At 45.4% G+C, this 19,550-nt stretch overlaps 1 protein-coding gene across 1 annotated transcript in view; it reads right to left on the bottom strand.

Annotated features, from left to right (window-relative positions):
• The window catches only part of DISC1 (DISC1 scaffold protein), a 303,581-nt gene that overhangs the window by 61,703 nt on the left and 222,328 nt on the right, over nucleotides 1-19,550 (bottom strand). Inside the window, exon 10 of the mRNA XM_077751688.1 lies at nucleotides 16,091-16,151. Within this exon, the coding sequence (XP_077607814.1) occupies nucleotides 16,091-16,151 (61 nt within the window). The remainder of the gene's footprint in view (nucleotides 1-16,090; nucleotides 16,152-19,550) is intronic.

The following is a 19,550-nucleotide window of genomic DNA, read 5'->3' as shown; positions in this document are numbered from 1 at the left end:
GAAGCCTGCTGCTAACTCCGAACCACCGAAACAGCCATAGCTTCAGAGAAAGAAAAAGACTATAGTTTGGGGTGGCGGTGAGGAGGGTCCTCTGGGTTGTAACCTGCCTGCCAATGATTAAGCAGCCAGCTTTTCTAGCTCTGGACCTGTTGAGCCCTGAAAATAGTAGAGGGTCTCCTTGCCATTGTTATTAACACGACTACTTTGTCAAACAGATGCTTGGCTTTCAACCAGAACCTCGCAGCCTCTGTTGGTACGGAAAGGCTGACACCCGTGCTTGGGGTGGAGGAAGGCAGCAGTAGGACGGGCGAGATGCACGTGACTACATGTATTCTGAATTCAGGACTCAAACAAGCAAGAGAAATCGACTGATGCTTTGGGCGGGGGTGGGGGGGTTTGACGGTGATTATAAATCACATCCCCAGAGCTGCCCACTCCCATATGTGGAAACCAGGTCAGCAGTGACCACGATTCACGTGATGTTGATGAGAGAGCATGAGGCAAGCTGACAGGCTGCAAACACTGCCCTCCCACCCCCACCAGGTGGGACATGTGATGTCCCTCGGGCACTCCTGGCTGCCCAAGAACAAAGAAAGGGGGGGGGGGACAAATGGTTAACTGATACAGATCACAGTCCTGCAGGGTCTGAGCCTCCATTGCCCCTCCATGGTGATGTTTAAGGCAGGAGGAAATGGCCGATGGAACTCAATTTCCTTGTAACCTGCAGCCCACCAACACACGCTTGAGGCTGGCAGAGTCAAAGCTTCTCCAGGAGCTCCCTACTGACTTCATGCTCGTGCTTTGCTGGGGCAGAAATAACCTTCCCCTGACAGCAGCTAGGCCTCCAGTATCCCGTGAGCCCTTAGCACATGAAAATCCCCCCAGAAACTTCCGCTGGACTTTCCCTCCCCCAACCCCACAGTACATAACCCGTCTCTCCTCACGGTCCCGGGACAGCTCTTTCTGCCCTGGGTCCTGCCCCCTGCTTTCATAACATCCCCTTTGTGCACCAAAGACGTCAAGATTTCTTACTTGGAAGTTGGCTCCGGACACCACGAACCCTACTGTCACCCCCTCCCCCCAGAAAACCTCATCAATGTGGTAGATTTGAAGGCCCTGGAAAAGCCTACCCTGACCGACATCACTCCCAGACTGCCAATCCCTGACCCAAGAATTCCTGCTTTTAGACTTTTGGGTAAAGTGCTGGATGTCTCCCAAACACTTATTTATTTTTCCCTGAAAGGGCAAGACTGTGACTTGGTTATCCTCACAGTCTCCAGTTACAATCGATCAGGATCCACCAAATGATTGTGAGGGACGTGCGGGTAGGTTGTTGAGGAGGCTGACAGGGCTCACTTGGAACTCGAGCCCGCGTGCCTTCCAAGGGACATGTTGGCCACGATTCCAAGGAGTCTGCTTTTCCCTCAAGCTTCTCGCGCTTCCATTCCTTCCTCCCCTTGGGTTCACATGGTGCCGCTACCTCAGCATAGACCACGTCAGCCACAGGCTGGCCCATCATTTGCCATTTTCTTTATCCACCTCCAAAATCCTCATGTCACGAGGTACTGAGGCCGTTACCAGGACTGAGATTTGGACAGGGACAGGACTGAAGCCAAATGACTAGCCAGTTTGCTTTCACAAGAATATCTCTCAGGGTGTCTGTGGATATTGTCCCAGAGAACCTTAGAGAAGACTCCTTCCTCCTAGATTAAGGCCAGAGTAGCTTGAGACTCAGCCAAGCTCCCATTGTCACAGCTGCTCTAGAAGGGTCTACACGCTGACAGCCCAGAAGACAAACATGGGACCGAATTCATTCTGAAGCTGTACGGTTCCACTTGACTAAACCCTTGTAGTGCAAAGGATTCGTAAGACACTTAGAGAATCAGATGAAACATAGTCCAGGTGAGACCCTGCCCCTGGGGCAAGCAAGAGGGCAATGTGACTTGGAGAAACGCATTCCGCCTTCATGCTCCAATAAACCACAAGAGCGAGTGCGCCGGCACCAAACCAATACTCTAGAACAATTTCTATTCCGTAACTACAAAAGCAGACAAACACCATTGTTGAAACAAAATCAAGCTCCACTGAATGGCAATACATCGAGAACAATCTAGAGACAGAGCGCCAAAGAAAAGAGGCAGGCTTGAGTTCACTTACGGGATAGGAAGGTAGATAGCGCCATGGCCAATCTGCACCAGTGAAACACACCTAACTCACCAGGGCCTTCGCTTATTTTCCCATTTAGAGAATAATAGTGGAAATAAGTCAGTCAAATTGCTTTGTGTAATTGTCACAAGCCATCATGTCGGCGATTCTCTTCTCCTCCTTAGGCCCCCTAAATAATTTCATGATTTCTTTAGGGGATTTTTTTTTTAAGAAGCACAACTAAATGACCCTGCTTTTTGTGATGAATAGGAGCTACAGAATTATCTTTTGAGGCTTAGCAGACAATGCGGTCCCAGAAAATTCTCCCAGCTCAAGAAATGTCATCTTTACATCAGCAACAACAGAGAGAAAAAACCCGCTTTCCGCCTGAGGTGGTTGCGATAAGGGATTTAGGGCTCATCCTGGTGTGAGCTCCCAGATATAATGAGATGCAACCCAGCACAAAACGCGTCTGCAGCTCGTTGCTTCCTAGCTAACATTCACACAGCTGTTCTATGACTCAGGCTGGCTGGGGGGTGGGGTGGGAGGGGAAGGAGCAAAATGAGTCACAGAAAATGTTGTGAGTAATATTTTGTCTCACGTACATTTTCCGAGGCTGCTGCAGAACTGGTATCCATGTAAAGTGAGATAAGGGCGTTGAGCAAAGTCTTAAAAATGACAGCATGCTGCGAGCGAGCATCGGGAAAATTCCGTGAGGAGTTCTGCTCGTATTAATCACGTGTCTGAAGCTAACAGGTTCATACTACGTTAGCAAATTAAACTATCATGCAATCTTGACAACGCTTCCCTGAATTCTTAAAAAGTGTTCTTTTTAATTAATGACAAATTGGGTATCTACCTACCGGGGTTTCCATTGATAACAGCAATTAATTTTCCTTTAAGATTTCTCAACTCCCTGCCACAAGGCATCAAAAACACTCAAGCTATAACGGTTTCTCTTGAGTTTGCAAAATTCCCCTTAGCTTGGACATTCCCTATTGATTAATTATAATTGCTTTTTTAAAAAAACTGTGACAGGCACCTTGAAATGTACACGCTCTGAGGCACCCTGGCTTATCTGGGGGACCAATGGCCACAGAGACTCATGGAGCGTGGTGGACATCACCTCTGTCCATTCTCACCTAGTGATCGCCACTGAATGTCTGTCTCTCGGCCCCCTTAAATAAAACAGGATAAAGAAACAGGAATCACCGGGCATCTGGCCAAGTCTTGAGCTTCCTTGAAAACTGGTTGGTTTCTTAATTGATCTCCGTGGACGGAGTGATCACATCCCAGGCTTAAAGCAGAGAAACTTTGGGCTCAGCTGCAGAAACCCCAGTAGAATCCGCTGGCAGGGCCTTCTGTTGAGTTATAATCAATCTCTTGTCTATTTTCTCTTCTATTAGTCAAAATCACACTCATCCTTTTGGCTTGTTTGTGTTTCAGGCTACTTAAAAACAGCCCTGCGTCCAATTAAGCCTTGACATATCAATCAGTGATGACAGGTGACTACAACCTTCTCACAGGTATCCCGACCTTTCAGTTCTGACCTGGCAATCAAAAATCTGTGTTCTCCCAAGTCACTATGCTCCCCCGATTCGCCCTACAAAGACGTCCTCCCTCTTTGAAGGCCATCACTAGAGAAACCCAGAGGGATTCTGTTCTTCCCTTCTGTCACCCCCTTCTCCAGCACAACCATTTTGCTCTCCTCAAAGGAAAATATCAGAGGAAGAGAAGCAAGTATATTGGAGCCACTTTCCTCAAAAAATGCTATCCCTGAGGCTGAGATGATTATAGCCTGATCTCCACAGACGGTCAAGATGAGGTGCCTCAGAGTTCCATGAATTGCAGAAGAGACGGTACATTCTTCCCAGCCTGAGCTCTGGAGCCTGGGAGCTCTGGGCTTTGTCTCCTAAAACTAGCCAGGCTGACTCTAAGGACAGAAGTTTGCTCCAGGATTTTAGCCATTTGGTCCCAGAAACCACGGGAGGCTCTAAACCTTTGTCATAGCCATTAACAACTCAATTACCTCATTTCTTTCCCTCTCCACCCTCTACAGGAGGTGCTAACAGCTGGCTAAAGGGCAGGCAGCAGACAAAGCAGTGTTTGGGTAATCCACAAGGGTTGGCAGACTCTTAGTGGAGGCCATTAACTACAAGCAAACATCTCTCTTCTCCCTGTGATTTCACCAGGAAGATAAGGGACTCTCTTCTGACTTAATAAAATTAGGGGTTTTTTTAAATGCAAAATATGGGTTTCCTAATTTTTACGGTGTCACGGCTGCTACTAAGGTAATAATAACTAGCACTTATTAAACCCTTATTGTATGTGAGAAGCAGTCGTTATCTTATTCTATTATTGATCCATTTTCATAACAGGAAAATTGGATCTTGAAGGGATTTGTTGACCTAGTGGCAGCCCACAGCTCAAAAGTGGCTGCACTCACACCGAGACAATCTGACTGCAGAGCCTGCATTTACCTTCTGACCCAGCATATTTACCCAAAGAACACAGAACCTTTGTCATAGCCATTAACTGGGTATTTACCCAAAGAACACAAAAACACAGTTCAAAAGGATACATGCACCTTTATGTCTATAGCAGCATTATGTACAATAGCCAAGATATGGAAGTAGCCCAAGTGTCCATTGATTGAAGAATGGATAAGGAAGACATGGTATATTTGTGCAATGGAATATTATTCAGCCATAAAAAAAAAAAGAATGAAATCTTGCCATCTGCAACAACATGGATGGAGTACTCAACCAGAGGAAGACAAATACCATAGGATTTCACTCATATGTGGAATTTAAGAAACAAAACAAGGGGCGCCTGGGTGGCTCAGTCAGTTGAACGGTTGACTCTTGATATTGACTCAGGTTGTGACCTCACAGTTCATGGGATTGAGCCCTGCCTTGGGCTCTGCACTATCAGTGCAGAGCCTGCTTGGGACTCTCTCTCTCTTTCTCTCTGTGTCCCTTCCTCGCTCATACTCTCTCTCTCTCAAAATAAATAAATAAACTTCAAAAAAAAAAAACAACCAACAACAAACAAGCAAAGGGGAAAATATGAGAGAGAAGAAAATCTCTTAACCATAGAGAACAAATGATGGTTACCAGAGGGGCAAGGGGTAGGAGATGGGAGAACAGGTGGTGGGGATTAAGGAGGGCACTTGTGTTGAACATCAGGTGATCTATGCAAGTGTGGAATCACTATATTGTATGCCCGAAATTAATATTACACTGTATGTTAACTAATTGGAATTGAAATAAAAACTCTGAAGAAACTGAAGTGTCTTGGGTCCTCTATAATTATCGAGAGAGAGAGAGAGAAGAAGGGAGGGAGAGAGAGGAAGAGAGAGTTTAAGGATTGTTTTTATGGTAATAGCTCTGGGAAAAGGGAGACCCATTGTCATTGTATGGATTCCTGCTCTGGGCACTCCTGGTGGGTGCACCCAGAAGGAAAGAGTGGGTTCTGACCCCATGTTGTGGACCAGGAGTAGAGGCCAGATGGGACCCAGTTAGTCCTAAAGGAAAGAGGCCTCACTGAAGGAGTTGGGTTTCTAGAGGCAGAAGCTGTGCTTCCTTTCTCTGCAGAGCTGTGTGGAGGCCTTTTTCCACTGATCTGAGTGCTCTGGAAACTGAATTCATCACAACTGAACCTTTCAGGGAAAGAAGTTATTTCTGAGCAAAACCTCATTACTAGAGTTCTTGAAACTGGAAAGTATTATAGTGAATTGTAAGGCAAATGTAGACCCACAAGGTTTATTATAAATGACACCATTTACATATACTCATAAAAAATGTAACTTAGTTTTATATAATAATCAGTCGTCCTCAATTCTGTTTCTAGGAAACTACCACGTACGGACTCTAATCCTATATAAATGTTACCAATACTTTCCCTGTCTTTGTTTGTTCTTTTCTCCCCCTACTTTTTAAAACTTTATGCTGTCTGCTGGAAACCAATTTAACAATAAACTATTTATAAAAATTAAAATTAAAATTAAAAAAATAATAATAAAAAATAAAACTTCATGCTGTCTTGTTATATTTAACGTATTGTTTTTTTGCATGTTTCTCTTTACGTATTTAAGCATTATTATTTTAAGTATACTTAAGGTTTTTCTGGTATAAGAGGAAATAAAGTTAAAAATTAAATGCAAATAATCAGTCATGACATATGACATTGATCACTGATCACTGATTCCCTTGGAAAATTAGACAAAATGGCCATATTGTTCCAAAATTCACAAGTGGGCAAATCCAATAATGAATATTTTCATAAAGGCTTTCCAAGTACAGTTGATCTGTCAGCAAGGGATAGTTGAAAATCCACATGGAACTCCCGACTCCTCTAAAACTTAACTACTAATAGCTTACTGTTGCCTGAAAGCTTTTCTGATAACAAAAGCAGTCAATAAACACATACTTTGTATGTTTTGGGTACTTTATGCCAAATTCTTACAATATGGTAAGCTAGAGAAAAGAAAGCATCATTAAGAAAATCATAAAGAAGAGAGGCGCCCTGGGTGGCTCAATCGGTTGAGCATCCGACTTCAGCTCAGGTCATGATCTCACAGTTCGTGGGTTCGAGCCCTACATTGATCAGGCTCTTGTGCTGACAGCTTGGAGCCTGGAGTCTGCTTTGGATTCTAGGTCTCCCTCTCTCTCTGCCCCTCCCCTGCTCACGCTGTGTCTCTCTCTCTCTCTCAAAAATAAATGAACATTTAAAAATTAAAAAAAAAAGAAAATCAGAAGGAAGAGAAAATACATTTATAGTACTCTACTGGATTTATAAATAAAATAAAATAAAATAAAAAACCCTGCATGTAAGTGGACCAGCTCAGGTCAAAGCCTTGTTATTTAAAGGTCAGCTGCATAGATATGTAGGATCCATTTGTCTGCTTTTAGAAGAGAAATGTGGGCTTGCTACAAATATATCAACCGATGGATGAAGTCACAAGTATTTTCCCGTGTTGGAGAACCAGCTCTGAATGGGCAATTGAGGTGAGAAGGCAGGATGCGGACAGTTAAAAGGAAAACTCGTGTCCCAAGGCCATGTGCACAAAGAGCAAGCTTGACTCAGCCAGAAGACCAGAGAGGAGCCAGAAGATGGAGAAATCACTGCAGGCCACGTCTACTTAAACAGAATCTGAAAGGACAGACAGGGTTCAACTCAGCAGACAGCCTGCTTCTCAGGCAGGGATGAAGTCTCCTGCTAATGAGAGAGAGAAACAGCTGATAGAAACAGCCCCCAGGGAGGAACGGAGGCACTTGCAAAAGGCTCACACCAAATCAGGGAGGGGAAAGAGAGAAATGGAGAATCTCTGTCTTTCTGAGGCCGCAGACGTAAAGCAAAAAGCAAAGCAAAAAGGGGTCAAGGCCGTGCAGAGGCAGCGAGAAAGGCACCGAGCTTGCTGTGAAGGAGTGAGGTCTGGGGGTGAGAGGTAACATGCTTGACGTGTGCCCGTTAAGAAAGCGAGGAGGAAGGCAGATGTCAGCAATGAAACGAGAAAGAATTAGAAAACAAACGGAGATGTCCACGTGTGTCTGCTTTCCTTTTCTTTGTGCCAAGAGGGGGGAAGGGGGTTCCCATGGCAGCCAGTTGCTTATCCACTGACTGCCATTTCTTACATTCATTTCCCTCAACAGCTTTTGAATAAGTTCAATATGGGTTGAAAATGGATTGTTCCAGGTGCACAGGAACTTCGAAATTACCTTGCATAATTTGGCATGAAGGGCATTATGTGCCGGATCTCAAAGAATTCCATTCATTGTTTGGGGTGAGCAAGACTCCGCGCTGGCCATGAAAGCTAGCATAGCTCGGTCAAGTTTGGAATATACTCGTAGGATATGCAGACTTGTAGGCTTTCAGCTATTATGCCGCCAAGGGCCATACAGCTGAATAAGGCTCCTGAATCTCACCGGAAGTCACCACTAGCTCCTACCACATGTTCAATCCCTTCTCCTCTGCGTTTTCTCACCTGCCCCCCAGGCTCCGTGCCCCGCCTCTTGCATCGTCTTTGTTCAGTCTTGGTGTTGCCTCTCCCTTGCAGAATTAACTCCCTTTTTTCTCTGTGGATGTGAAGACAAAGCCAGCTGCTGGATGGGGTGGGTGAATCCTAAACGTGATTAGCTGGTCCACTTTCAGAAAGTAAGTCAAGGAATATTATCTTTAGCGCTACCTTGGATATTTTTTATTATGTTTGAACTCGTTGGTAATGAGTATCATGAGCATGCACTCTAGCATCTGTTTCATGACTTGTGGACATGTAACAGTGCCTACATACAAAACACTTCAAGAACAAGACCGTTTTCAAAGACAAAATGTAACATGGGCCAAATGAAAAAGCAAACTATAATTCTAGAATGTTCTTCCCACACCTAAGTGGATACTCGTGTGTGTGGCTGCTTCAGAAACAAGTGCCTTAGAGAGCCCATCCTCAGCTGTGATTCCCATCTTCATTACATCGTGGGCAGTCGGTCATCAACACTTGCTCTTGGACGTGACTGACAGGCTCTGAGAGCCTTCGGGGAGGGAACAGACCTTGAGATTGTCCCCTTACCAGGCACAGTTCTGTGTACAGTGCTGCTTCCCCTCAAGGTGGCCTATCCTCTGAGCGCAGGGACACTGCCTTAGTCTTCTGCGTGTCCTTCCCGTCTCACACTGTACTGGCTTACACAGAGAGTCAGTACAATTCTGCCAGATGGGTACTCTCAAACTCCGGTAAGCTGTCTGACTCTCAGTTTCCTCTAACTTCTGGCATGAAGGCAGAGCCATCCACACAGGCAAGCCGAGAGGTAGGAGGGGTCCAGGTAGGAGGCCACAGGACTTTCGCTCTCTGCTCACCCCTGCTGGGTGTTCATTAGCAGAAGGAGTTCAGCCCACTACCATTTCCCACCAAACTGCCCATATTAAAATTTCAGGATAATTAGAAACTACTCATTAGTGTTTTAAAAAGAAGGAAATCACCCTTAGGAGTGCCTGGATGGCTCAGTGGGTTAGGCATCTGACTCTTGATTTCTGCTTAGGTCATGATCTCATGGATTCCTGAGTTCAAACCCAGTGTCAGGCTCCATGCTGACAGCACAGAGGCTGCTTGGGATTTTCTGTCTCCCTCTCTCTTTGCCCCTCTCCAGCCAAACTCTCTCTACCTCTCGAAAGAAAGAAAGAAAGAAAGAAAGAAAGAAAGAAAGAAAGAAAGAAAGAAAGAAAGAAAGAAAGAAAGAAAGAAAGAAAGAAAGAAAGAAAGAAAGAAAGAAAGAAAGAAAGAAAGAGAGGAAGGAAGGAAGGAAGGAAGGAAAGGAAGGAAGGAAAGGAAGGAAGGAAGTAAATTTCAGATGAAACTAATGAGCGTTTGATAGTTCTTTCTAAAGCTAAGAAGGGACTCTAAGAATATATCTAACTGCTTCTATATTCAATACAAATGTTAATGATTTTTCTCTTTTCTGATTACAAAAACTGATACCTACTCAAAGGGGAAAAAACATTCGAGAAACACAAAAGAGTACAAGGAAACAAAAATAACCTATAATCCAGTGAGCTGTACTACAAAGTTTCACATTCAACTGCAGGGAAGAAAAGATAGAAATAGAACCAAGAGACGCTAGAAAGAAGAGACCGTTTCTCATTAGTCATGCATACAAGAGATTCCACGAGGTAAGTGGAGCCTCTACTCATGGCCATAGGGTGGAGGGCTTGGGGTACACTAAGCCAGGGACACGAGCTTGCCATTGGACAATAATTAACGTCTCCTGCACCATGTTTAGAGATATAACATATGGGCAATAAAAAATGTAACCCATCTATACAACTTTTGAATATTTCTTTTGAGTCTTTGGGAAAGCCAGCTTGTTGAGAATATGTAACCATTGAGACAATGGAAATCACAGCCAGGTTTGGCCATAAGGGAAACTCAGCAAGGCTAAAATATCACACTTAATTCTTAACCTCTGGAAACAATAAATCTGAGGGAGTAAGAAGAAGTGGGGAAAACTCTTTAAGAGTAGATTTTTGTTGTCGTTCTCCTCTATTACATGCCATTAAGACTTGACGGCAACACAAATGGATTTCTGGGGCATTCTATCTTCTTAGGCTGCCTTCACTTTTTAAATCTAATAGTTAAAAAATAAAGTCTCAAGATGCGACTGCTATTTTGGTCATTCATTCTTGCACTAAATATAATCTGATTGAATGTTTGCCACATGCCAAACGGCATGCCAGCCATTTGGAATACAGAGCAGGTCAGGTGTGGAAGCCATTCACAAGCACCTCACAGTCTAATAGAATCAGACACAAATCACTGCAACAAATTGTTGGTAGTGGCTCCTACTGTGGGCACCGAGAAGGAAGCAGGAGAAGGCGACAAAGGCTTTATAGAGAAGGAATGTTGTGCTGAGCACTGAGGATGAATGTGTAGCCAGGCGCTCGGTTGGGGAGGGCTCCCAAGTCAGAGGAGGTAGTGGTGGGAACAGAGAAGAAAACACCAGGGACTGGCTCTGTCACCTTTGTGACGTCACTCCGGCTGTCCCCCCCCTCCTGCCTATCCAGCTAAGACCAGGGAAGGAGGAACATCTGTGAAACAGGTGAGCAAGGAAAAATTCCCAAACAGTATCTCTCGTTTGTAGAAGGGGGACTAGGAACATACATGCATCTAACTGATAACTCAGATTATTTTTTTCATCAGTCCATTTTCTTGCGGAGAACAAGGTCTATTTGCCAGAGAAGGGTTGGGGTCTCTGGCTTTTGCCAAGATACAGAAATGGGTAAGCATTCTCCCCAGTGCCTAAGTCACTCCCTGATAGTAAGGTTACATATGAAAGGAGAGAATGTTACCTCTTTCTGATGCACAGACTTCCAGTCAGTGCATTGTTACTAAAAGAAAATTTTCAAAATAAATAGAATAATTATGAAATATGTTTATTTTTAGATTGCAAGTTTGAGTGTTTCTATGGGTATGTGTACATATCCCTGTATATATGTATGTCTATATTTAGTCTCATGTACATTATGTGAAATAGAGCCTACAGGTGTAATTTACAAATACATGAGTTCACTATTTAGTTACAATTATGCTTGACTGAATAAGTATCCTGAGTATGCAAAATAACATAAGAAATATACTTTTAAGTGCATCAAATATTTTGCAGCTTTTTAAAAATAATGTTTACTTTATTTTTTTAAAATGTTTTATTTATTTCTGAGAGAGAGAGAAACAGTGTGAGCAGGGGAGGATCAGAGAGGAAGACACAGAATCTGAAACAGGCTCCAGACTCTGAGCTAGCTGTCAGCACAGAGCCCGATGCGGGGCTTGAACCCATGAACCGCGAGATCATGACCTGAGCCAAAGTCATACGTTTAACCGACTGAGCCACCCAGGCACCCCAATGTTTATTTATTTTTGAGAGAGAGAGAAATAGAGTGTGAGAAGGGGAGGGGCAGAGAGAGACAGAGACACGGAATCTGAATCAGGCTCCAGTCTCTGAGCTGTCAGCACAGAGCCCGATGCGGGGCTTGAACCCATGAACTGCGAGATCATGACCTGAGCCAAAGTCAGATGCTTAACTGAGCCCCCCAGGCGCCCCTAAATTTTTTCAGCTTTAACAGTTTGATTATGGGGCACCTGGGGGGTTCAGTCGGTTAGGCGTCTGACTCTTGGTTTCTGCTCAGGTCATGATATCACGGTTGGTGAGTTTGAGCCCTGCATCAGGCTCTGTGCTGTCAGCGTGGAACCTGCCTGGGATTCTCTCTCTCTCCTTCTCTCTCTGCCCCTCCTCTGCTCTCTTTGTCTCTCAAAATAAATAAACTTTAAAAAATGTTTAAAACAGGCACCTGGGTGGCTCAGTCTATTGAGCGACCGACCTCGGCTCAGGCGATGAACTCACAGTTCAGGAGTTCAAGCCCCACATGGGGCTCTGTGCTGATGGCTCAGAGCCTGGAGCCTGCTTTGGATTCTGTGTCTCCCTCTCTCTCTACCCCTCCCCTGCTTGCACTCTGTCTCTCTCTCAAAAATAAGTAAATATTAAAAAAAAGTTTTTTAAATAAAAAGAAAACAGTTTGAGGGCACATACAACCATGGTTAAAACAACAAGATTTGGAAAAAAAAAAAACCTTTCTGAATGTTTATAAGCACTAAAATTTAGAATGTAATTTCTTTTTTTTTTTTAATATATATAACTCAGTCTATTAAAAGGCAAATCTCTGTTTCAATATATACTCAAAGCCTCCATTTAACACTTGCTGGCTTCATGTTTTGTCCTATGCAGGTATCCCTTTGAACTGCTGACAAAATAGGATATACTTCATAACTTCCTAATTCACTTGGCTTTCTTAATAGAGAGGGGGACGTGGAGCCCACCCCATTTTGTCTCAGCGAAAGCTGAGATGGTAACAAAGATATTATCATTTAGATCTGTCTCTCAAATCATCACTGGCCAGACCCAAATCTTGCTGTTGTGCTGACCATAACTTCTACACATTCTAATGGGAAACGAGCAATCTATTCAGTTTTTCGCCACCTTCCTTTGAAATCCCGTTAAGACCAAGAGATACTACAGATGGTGGGAATAAATAACAAAGACTTCGGTCAGCATCTATCGCCTTGCTTTGGTCAACATCCTGGGGTATTCACTCAGTAGCCACCAAGACACAAACCGCTCCAGACACTGAAAACTGGTTTTGTGTTTTAAGACGTTGGTTCTCGGGGAAAAGAACTGGGACTGTGCAGGATCACTCTGCAGGTCGGTGGGGAGGACGGTTCTGTTGCAGGAGGGAGAGCTTGACGTGACCACACTTCCCACAGCACCCAATTTGGCCTTCTGCTCTGAGGCACCTGCACAAACCTGGAGATTCACCCTGCCTCTGTCTGCTACCCTGCCTGCAGCTTACCGCTTTCCCTCCTATTCCTGGGTTGCTGGGACTCCAAACAAATCTGCCCGGGGCCTCTTGACAGTTTATAAGAACAAAGGGAAGGGCCCTCGGGAAGCAGGCTGTAGGAAGAAGCAGCTCCCACTCTGCTCATCTGAGGCTGCTGAAGGAGCCTAAGTGACCAACGTTTGTGAGTCATGTGTCCACATGGCCAGGGAGGCAGAAGATGATGGAAGATGGGCGTGGGGTGTATTCACTCAACCATGAACTCACCAAGTATTTGTTGGGTGCCCTTAACACTGTTCAGCCCCGTCCCATCACAGAGGACACATTCTGAACAAGGCAGACATTTGCAAAATCCTTAAGCACTTTGAAAGTGGGGTTCAGGGCAAGCACATGTTGGGGGGATCTTTGGGAGTCATGGAAGTCTTCAAAGAGGAGACACCCAAAATGTGAAGGATGAAAAGNGTGGGGTGGGGGGCCCAGCTGGGGGAGGAGCCAGGGCAGAGCAGGGGCCGAGCTGGAGGCAGAGTCCATGCCTAAACCGGGTGAGGGGGGTGGGGTGGAGCTGGGGGCAGCCACTGGCGCTCACGCAAGGGTGGGTGGTGAGAGCAAGTGTGCCCAGTGTGCCAGCGTGCCGTGGTGAGGACACTGGCCAGTCTCACGCCAGAGCTTCTGACCCTCCTGAAGATGACTTCAAATCCCTACATGGTGCATTGAGACCCCTTAGGTCAATGTGATCTAATGGCAGTAATTTCACAGGCTGAACCTAATATGTCCCTGGATAAGCTCCCTTGACCATCCCCCTGTCTAAATTAGTGTCTCCACTGGAAAAAACGCACAGTGGCATTGAGAAACACAGGAGAATGAGTATGAACACGACGGTGGCAGGTAAAGACGGATGCAGCTGCTGTAGGACACGCAGAGGCCGCTGGGGAGAGTGAGGAGCCACACTTGGTCCTCAGGCTTTATCCTTAAGATGACAGGGAAGCACAGCCACCAAATTTGTATTTTAAGATGCCCACTCAAGACCACCTGGAGAATGTAGTGGGAAGGGCAACACAAAATGGAAAATCAAAAAGTGACTATTATGGCCCTGCAGTGGGAGGAGGCAGACCCACACCAGAGGGGAAGGCGGGTGGGCTTGAGGACACAAAAGGGGCCCGCCTGGCAGGACCCAGGTGACTGGGTGACTCTGAGGGGGAGGTGAGGACCCGGGCAGTGGGCTTGAGTCGGTGGGGCGCCCCAGGCAGCCGGGTTGAGGTTTCAGGACGGGTGAGGTGGGGGATGGGCCTTTCTCTGGGCCCGATGCACAGCAGGGATGCTGCCTGGGAGGGAAAAGGGTGAGTTCTGGGCGCGGGACTGTTGACTCAGTTCCAATGGCCAGGAGAGAGAAGGTCAGGAGCAGCACAGGAGAAAGGAACTAATGGCTGACTGCCAGCTAAGTGAGGCTTTATCTCTGCTGTTGAGTAAAAGCCACACGCTGACTGCAGAGGACAGGTACCCTTCCTTCAGCTTTACAGCTACAGAGGCTGGCGGCGACCTGTGAATGGACGTTAAGGAATTGGATAAACTGTAGAGCTGCATTTTATTTTATTTTTTTAATTTAAAAAATGTTTATTTATTCTTAAGAGAAAGAGAGAGCACGCACAAGCAGGGGGAAGGGCAGAGGGAGAGAGAGGGAGACACAGAATCCTAAGCAGGCTCCAGGCTGTCAGCACAAAGTCCGACCTGGGGCTCGAACTCACCAACAGTGAGATCATGCATGACCTGAGCCGAAGTTGGACACTCAACCAACTGAGCCACCAGGCGCCCCTGTAAAGCTGCATTGTAAATGGGCGGCTCTCTGCCAGTGGCCAAGCTCCTACAATTCCAGCCTGCTGCCCAATAACCTAGTGGAATGTCTGTTATGTGTGGTGCTTATGGCTAAATATGGTGGCCGGATAAGATCAACCAGACATATGCGAAACTTGCCTTGGAAGGTGGGAGAAGAGGAGGCTGGACTCAGAGCAGTGCACCTGACCCAGATGAATACCCTTTCTAAGGAGGGCAGACAGTTCCTTCGAGGATGCCCATACCTGCATGCCCTCCTTACCTCACACTCTCTGCTGACCACTGGCCTCTCCCCATCTGTGCTGGAGGCAGGGAAATAACAGTCAGTGGTTGGAAGAACTAGTTTTGCAAGCTTTAGGACAAATCCTAGAGTACCTTCCTTGCCCTCCACGACAGAACTCAGCAAGGCAGCCCCTGTTAGTACCCCTTAAGGGAGAAGTATTTTGCCAATGGCATTATTTCAGCCGACAAAGTTTTTAAGGCGTAGCCTATTTAGCGAGTTATTTACCAACTTCCAAAATAGTAGCAAAACAGCCTCCATAAAGCTAAGTGACTCCCAGGGAAGAAAGTACACATTACATCCTCATACTTGTTTTCCTAATTAGGAACAGATCCTGGTGGCTGGGATTTATTTTCATGAGCACACATCCACAAAAATGAGAAACATCTTGACACGCTGCAACATCCGTAATGTTTCTCAAATCTGAATTCCTAATTGGGTTTAAGAAAAAAAAAAGCAACCACGAATTTCCACGCTGGTTTTGATTCAGGATTCAAAACAGAGCCTCAGATGTGTATTTCTTATATTGTTCCAAAACATGCATCAGCTGGGTCGAAATACTAAGACCCACCTCAGACATTGAAAAGAAAAGAAAAGAAGAAGACAAAAGAAAAGAAAAAAAGAAAAGAAAAGAAAAGGAAAGGAAAACAAGATCAAGGCATGAATTTGGAATTTAACACGGCAAAGAAGATTCTTCTTATGGAACATGGAAACTAACTTGTGATCTGCCCCAGATGCTTTTAAACATCTTAATCTATTTATCTTTTATCAAGAGGAGACAAGGGCTGGGAGAGGTCTATATATAAGGCACCTGATTCAATCGTGTTACAGGATTTGTGTGTTTTTTCTTTGTCAACTCATTACAGACATGGGCCAGCCTTTTTCTTTGCTCTTACCACATTCCTTATAATTAAGAATCCAGATGAACCACAGAGTCTGTAACGCAGAAATTCTTCTCCTTACCTAAGCAGTTTTTCCTCCAGGGTTTCCATGTATTTCAGAGTATTCTCCTTCACACTCATTTCTGCAAAACAAAAACCCGTAGTTGATGCAGTTGTACTCAGAGATTGAACACTACCCACAAGTACTCGACCAAAAGCCAGAAAAGCCAAAGGATCGCCATCAGGCTGAGAGCAATGATAACCTCCTAGGTCTGGAAAACCCTCGAATCCACTGAGGCGGCTGCCTGGGGTGAGGGTCTGGGAATGCTCTGAGACCTCCAGCATCTCTGCAAGGATGGAGACAGCGAGCAAGGTCACCATGCCATGCGTGGTGTCTAGCAAGGCAGCTCATTCGGTGTCTGGCATGAAAGCCACTGTCCTCTGTATCTCCCCCTTTCCCACCTGGTGGCCAAGAGCCTGGTTGCAGAGGATGAAAAAAAGACCAGAGAGAGGAACAACTCCTGTCCTCTGAATGAGCCAAAAAAAAACAAAAACAAAAAACAAAAAACCCCACCAGTAGTAGCTTGGGACTGCGGCCCCTTTAACTGAGGAATGCATGGAAACGTGATCCTGACAGTAGCTGACATCAGTGGCTCCACTTCCAAAGCTGGGAGATCAGCGGCTCCTCAGAGAAATTCAGAGCCTCGTAACCACCCAATGTTGAAGGAAGAGATGATTATTCTTCCTCGGTGGGCCAAAGAGGCACTTAACCAATAAAAAGAGACTTGGTACCTCTTGGGGCCAGCCCTGATGGCCTCTGCGTCCTCCTCTGGGGAATGGACGTGGCTTCCTCTCAAGGTGACCGGTGATGGAGATGTGAATATGAAGTGCTCAGAAGAGCAGGTAGAAGAAGAGCTTCTCTGGGCAGCAGAGAAGCCCCCAGCCGATGGCAGCTGTCATTATTCATGTTGCAGCCATTCCTACCATTACTGTTATTATTGCTAATGTGGACTTTATTATCATTTTTATTTCACCCTTTATTCTCAAAGGTAATTCATGCATGCCACTCTAAAGTTGGGGGATGTGCAAGCAGAAACCATATTGCATGACTCTCTGCCCTGAGTCTCTGCCTAGGAGGCTCTCGGCATCTTATTTTTATCAACATCTATTTGGAACCGGAAAACGTACCTTGAAATTCCTCAAAAAGAAACCAAATATTTATACATCAATTAAAACGAAAGATAAAATCAGAAATGTATGCAATGATGGGGTGCCTGGGTTGCTCAGCCGGTTAAGCGTCCGACTTTGGCTCAGGTCATGATCTCACGGTTTGTGAGTTCAAGCCCTGCATTGGGCTCTGTGCTGGCAGCTCAGAACCTGGAGCCTCCTTCAGATTCTGAGTCTCCCCCCTCTCTGCCCCTCCCTCACTCATGCTCTGTCTCTCTGTGTCCCTCAATAATAAAGAAACATGTTAAAAATTTTTTAAAAAAAGAATGTATACAATGAAAGCAACTACTTAAGTTAGTCTCCTATCTTATTGATTTATGCCGGTCTCATTTACAAGATAAGCTGCGTTGAGTTTCTTCTCTGAATAAATTAGTTAAATATTTACTTACAGCACCATACTGTGTGTCAGATACTATGCTAGCATGGGGAATAAGTTGTGGTGCTATGGCACCACGAAGCCGAAATCTGCTCACTGGTTCTTCTGGAGCAAGTACTGCAAAAATTCAGAATGTCCTCCAACCGGAAATGCTCTGTTTCACATCCTATACATACTCATGTGCCACACACTGTTCTAAGCCCTTGGGGTAAACCAGTGGACTGAAGCAATAACGATTCCTGCCTATGTACTGCTTAATTCTGGTAGGGGTAGGTAATAAAGAGTTAAGATAAAAGTTTCATAGAATACTAGGAGCTAGTAAGTACTACAGAGCAAGAGAGAGGGATCAGAATGGGGCAGCAGAGTGGTCAGGCATCACTGGGAAGGTGACATGTGAGTTAAAGCATGAAGAGGGCAGAGGTGGGCACAGGAGCAGCCATACTGGGAAGCGCACAGTAGGCAGAAGGAACAACCAGTCTAAAGATTCTAGGGCAGGAGCATGCCTGAGTCCTCCAGCAAAATCTGGAGAAGAACGTGTTCTGGGAAAAAGAGAGAAAGGCAGAGAAATAGCCCAGCTCCAGTCATGTGGGCCACTGTGGCAGATCATATTTCCAAAATGGCCACAGTCATATTCCTGGTCCTGCACACTAGCCCAGAGCTTGGCCGCTCTCCGTCAAGCAGGGAAATCTGCCTCCCTCCTCTTGAATCCAAACAGGTTATGACATTACAACCAATGGAGAATGGCAGGAAGGATGCTCTTTAACTTCTGAAGCTAGGGTCCAGCTTCTGCCTGGCTCTTCCTACTGGGAACCCAACCACCATGTTGTGAGGAAGCCCAGGCCACATGGGGAGGCCATTCTTGGTGTTCTGGCTGACAGCCCTGGTGAAGGTCTTAACCTCCAGCCAGACATGTGAATGAGCAAGCTTCCAGATAATTTGAGCCACAGAGTCTGAGGGACCCAGACATCATGAAACAGGGACAGGACATCTCTGCTGCTCTAGGTCTAAATGCCTGACTCACAGAGTTTGTGCACACAATAAATGGCTCTGAGCGATTTGGCCCACGGATGATTTGTTACATAGCTGTAATTACTGGAAAGCTATGTCAGGATTTTGCGTGTCCTGAACGAAATGGGAAACACTGGAGAAGAAAGGCAACAAACTGGTTCATGGCTTCTCTGTTGAGAATAGACTCCAGGAAGCCACGACAGAAGCAGAGAGACACAGGGAGGTTAGAGTGATCATCCGGGACAAGATGATGGGGAGGGGCTGAGACCATGGTATTTCGGGAGTTGGTGATAGGAGGCAGGTTTTAGATATATTTTAAAAATAGAGACAGCAGGAGTGTCTGATGCACTGAATTCAGGTGTGTGAAAAAGAGACCCGTCACGAATGACTACAAGGTTTTTTTCCCTGAGCCACTGGAAAACAGAGTTGAAATCAACCGAGGGAAAAAGAATGCAGGTGAAGCCAGTTTGAGGAGATGGACAAGTGTTCAGTCTCAGGCTGAAATTCGCTGAGAGTAGAACTTAAATGTTCTCACCGAAGGAAAAAAATAAAGTAAATATGTGTGGTGATGGATGTGTTAATTAACTGGATGGAGGTGAGAGAGGGCTGCTTTCACAAGCATACATGTATCAAATCATCAACTGTATACTTTAAATACCTTACAATCGTATTTGTCGATTATACCTCAATGAGCTGGAAGCAATAAAAGCAACTGAGAAGCTTAAAAAGAGTCTGATTTTGGATGTGATAAAGTTGAGTCTACGAGCCATCCGGTGGGGATGTCAACTATGAAAGTGGCTGTGTGAGTCGAGAAAAGGCCTGGCGTGCAGATGGGACATTTGGAAGATGCTGGTGTGTGAAGCGACAAGACTAGATGGTATCACTGAGAGTGAGAGTAACGTAAGAAGCCCTTGCTGATCGTATGTAACTC

Source organism: Crocuta crocuta, unplaced genomic scaffold (genome assembly GCF_008692635.1).
Source record: "Crocuta crocuta isolate KB4526 unplaced genomic scaffold, BGI_CrCroc_1.0 scaffold59, whole genome shotgun sequence".
In the NCBI taxonomy this organism is placed as follows: domain Eukaryota; kingdom Metazoa; phylum Chordata; class Mammalia; order Carnivora; family Hyaenidae; genus Crocuta; species Crocuta crocuta.
Note: the sequence above shows the minus strand (reverse complement) of the source record. Positions and strands in the feature narration are given on the sequence as shown.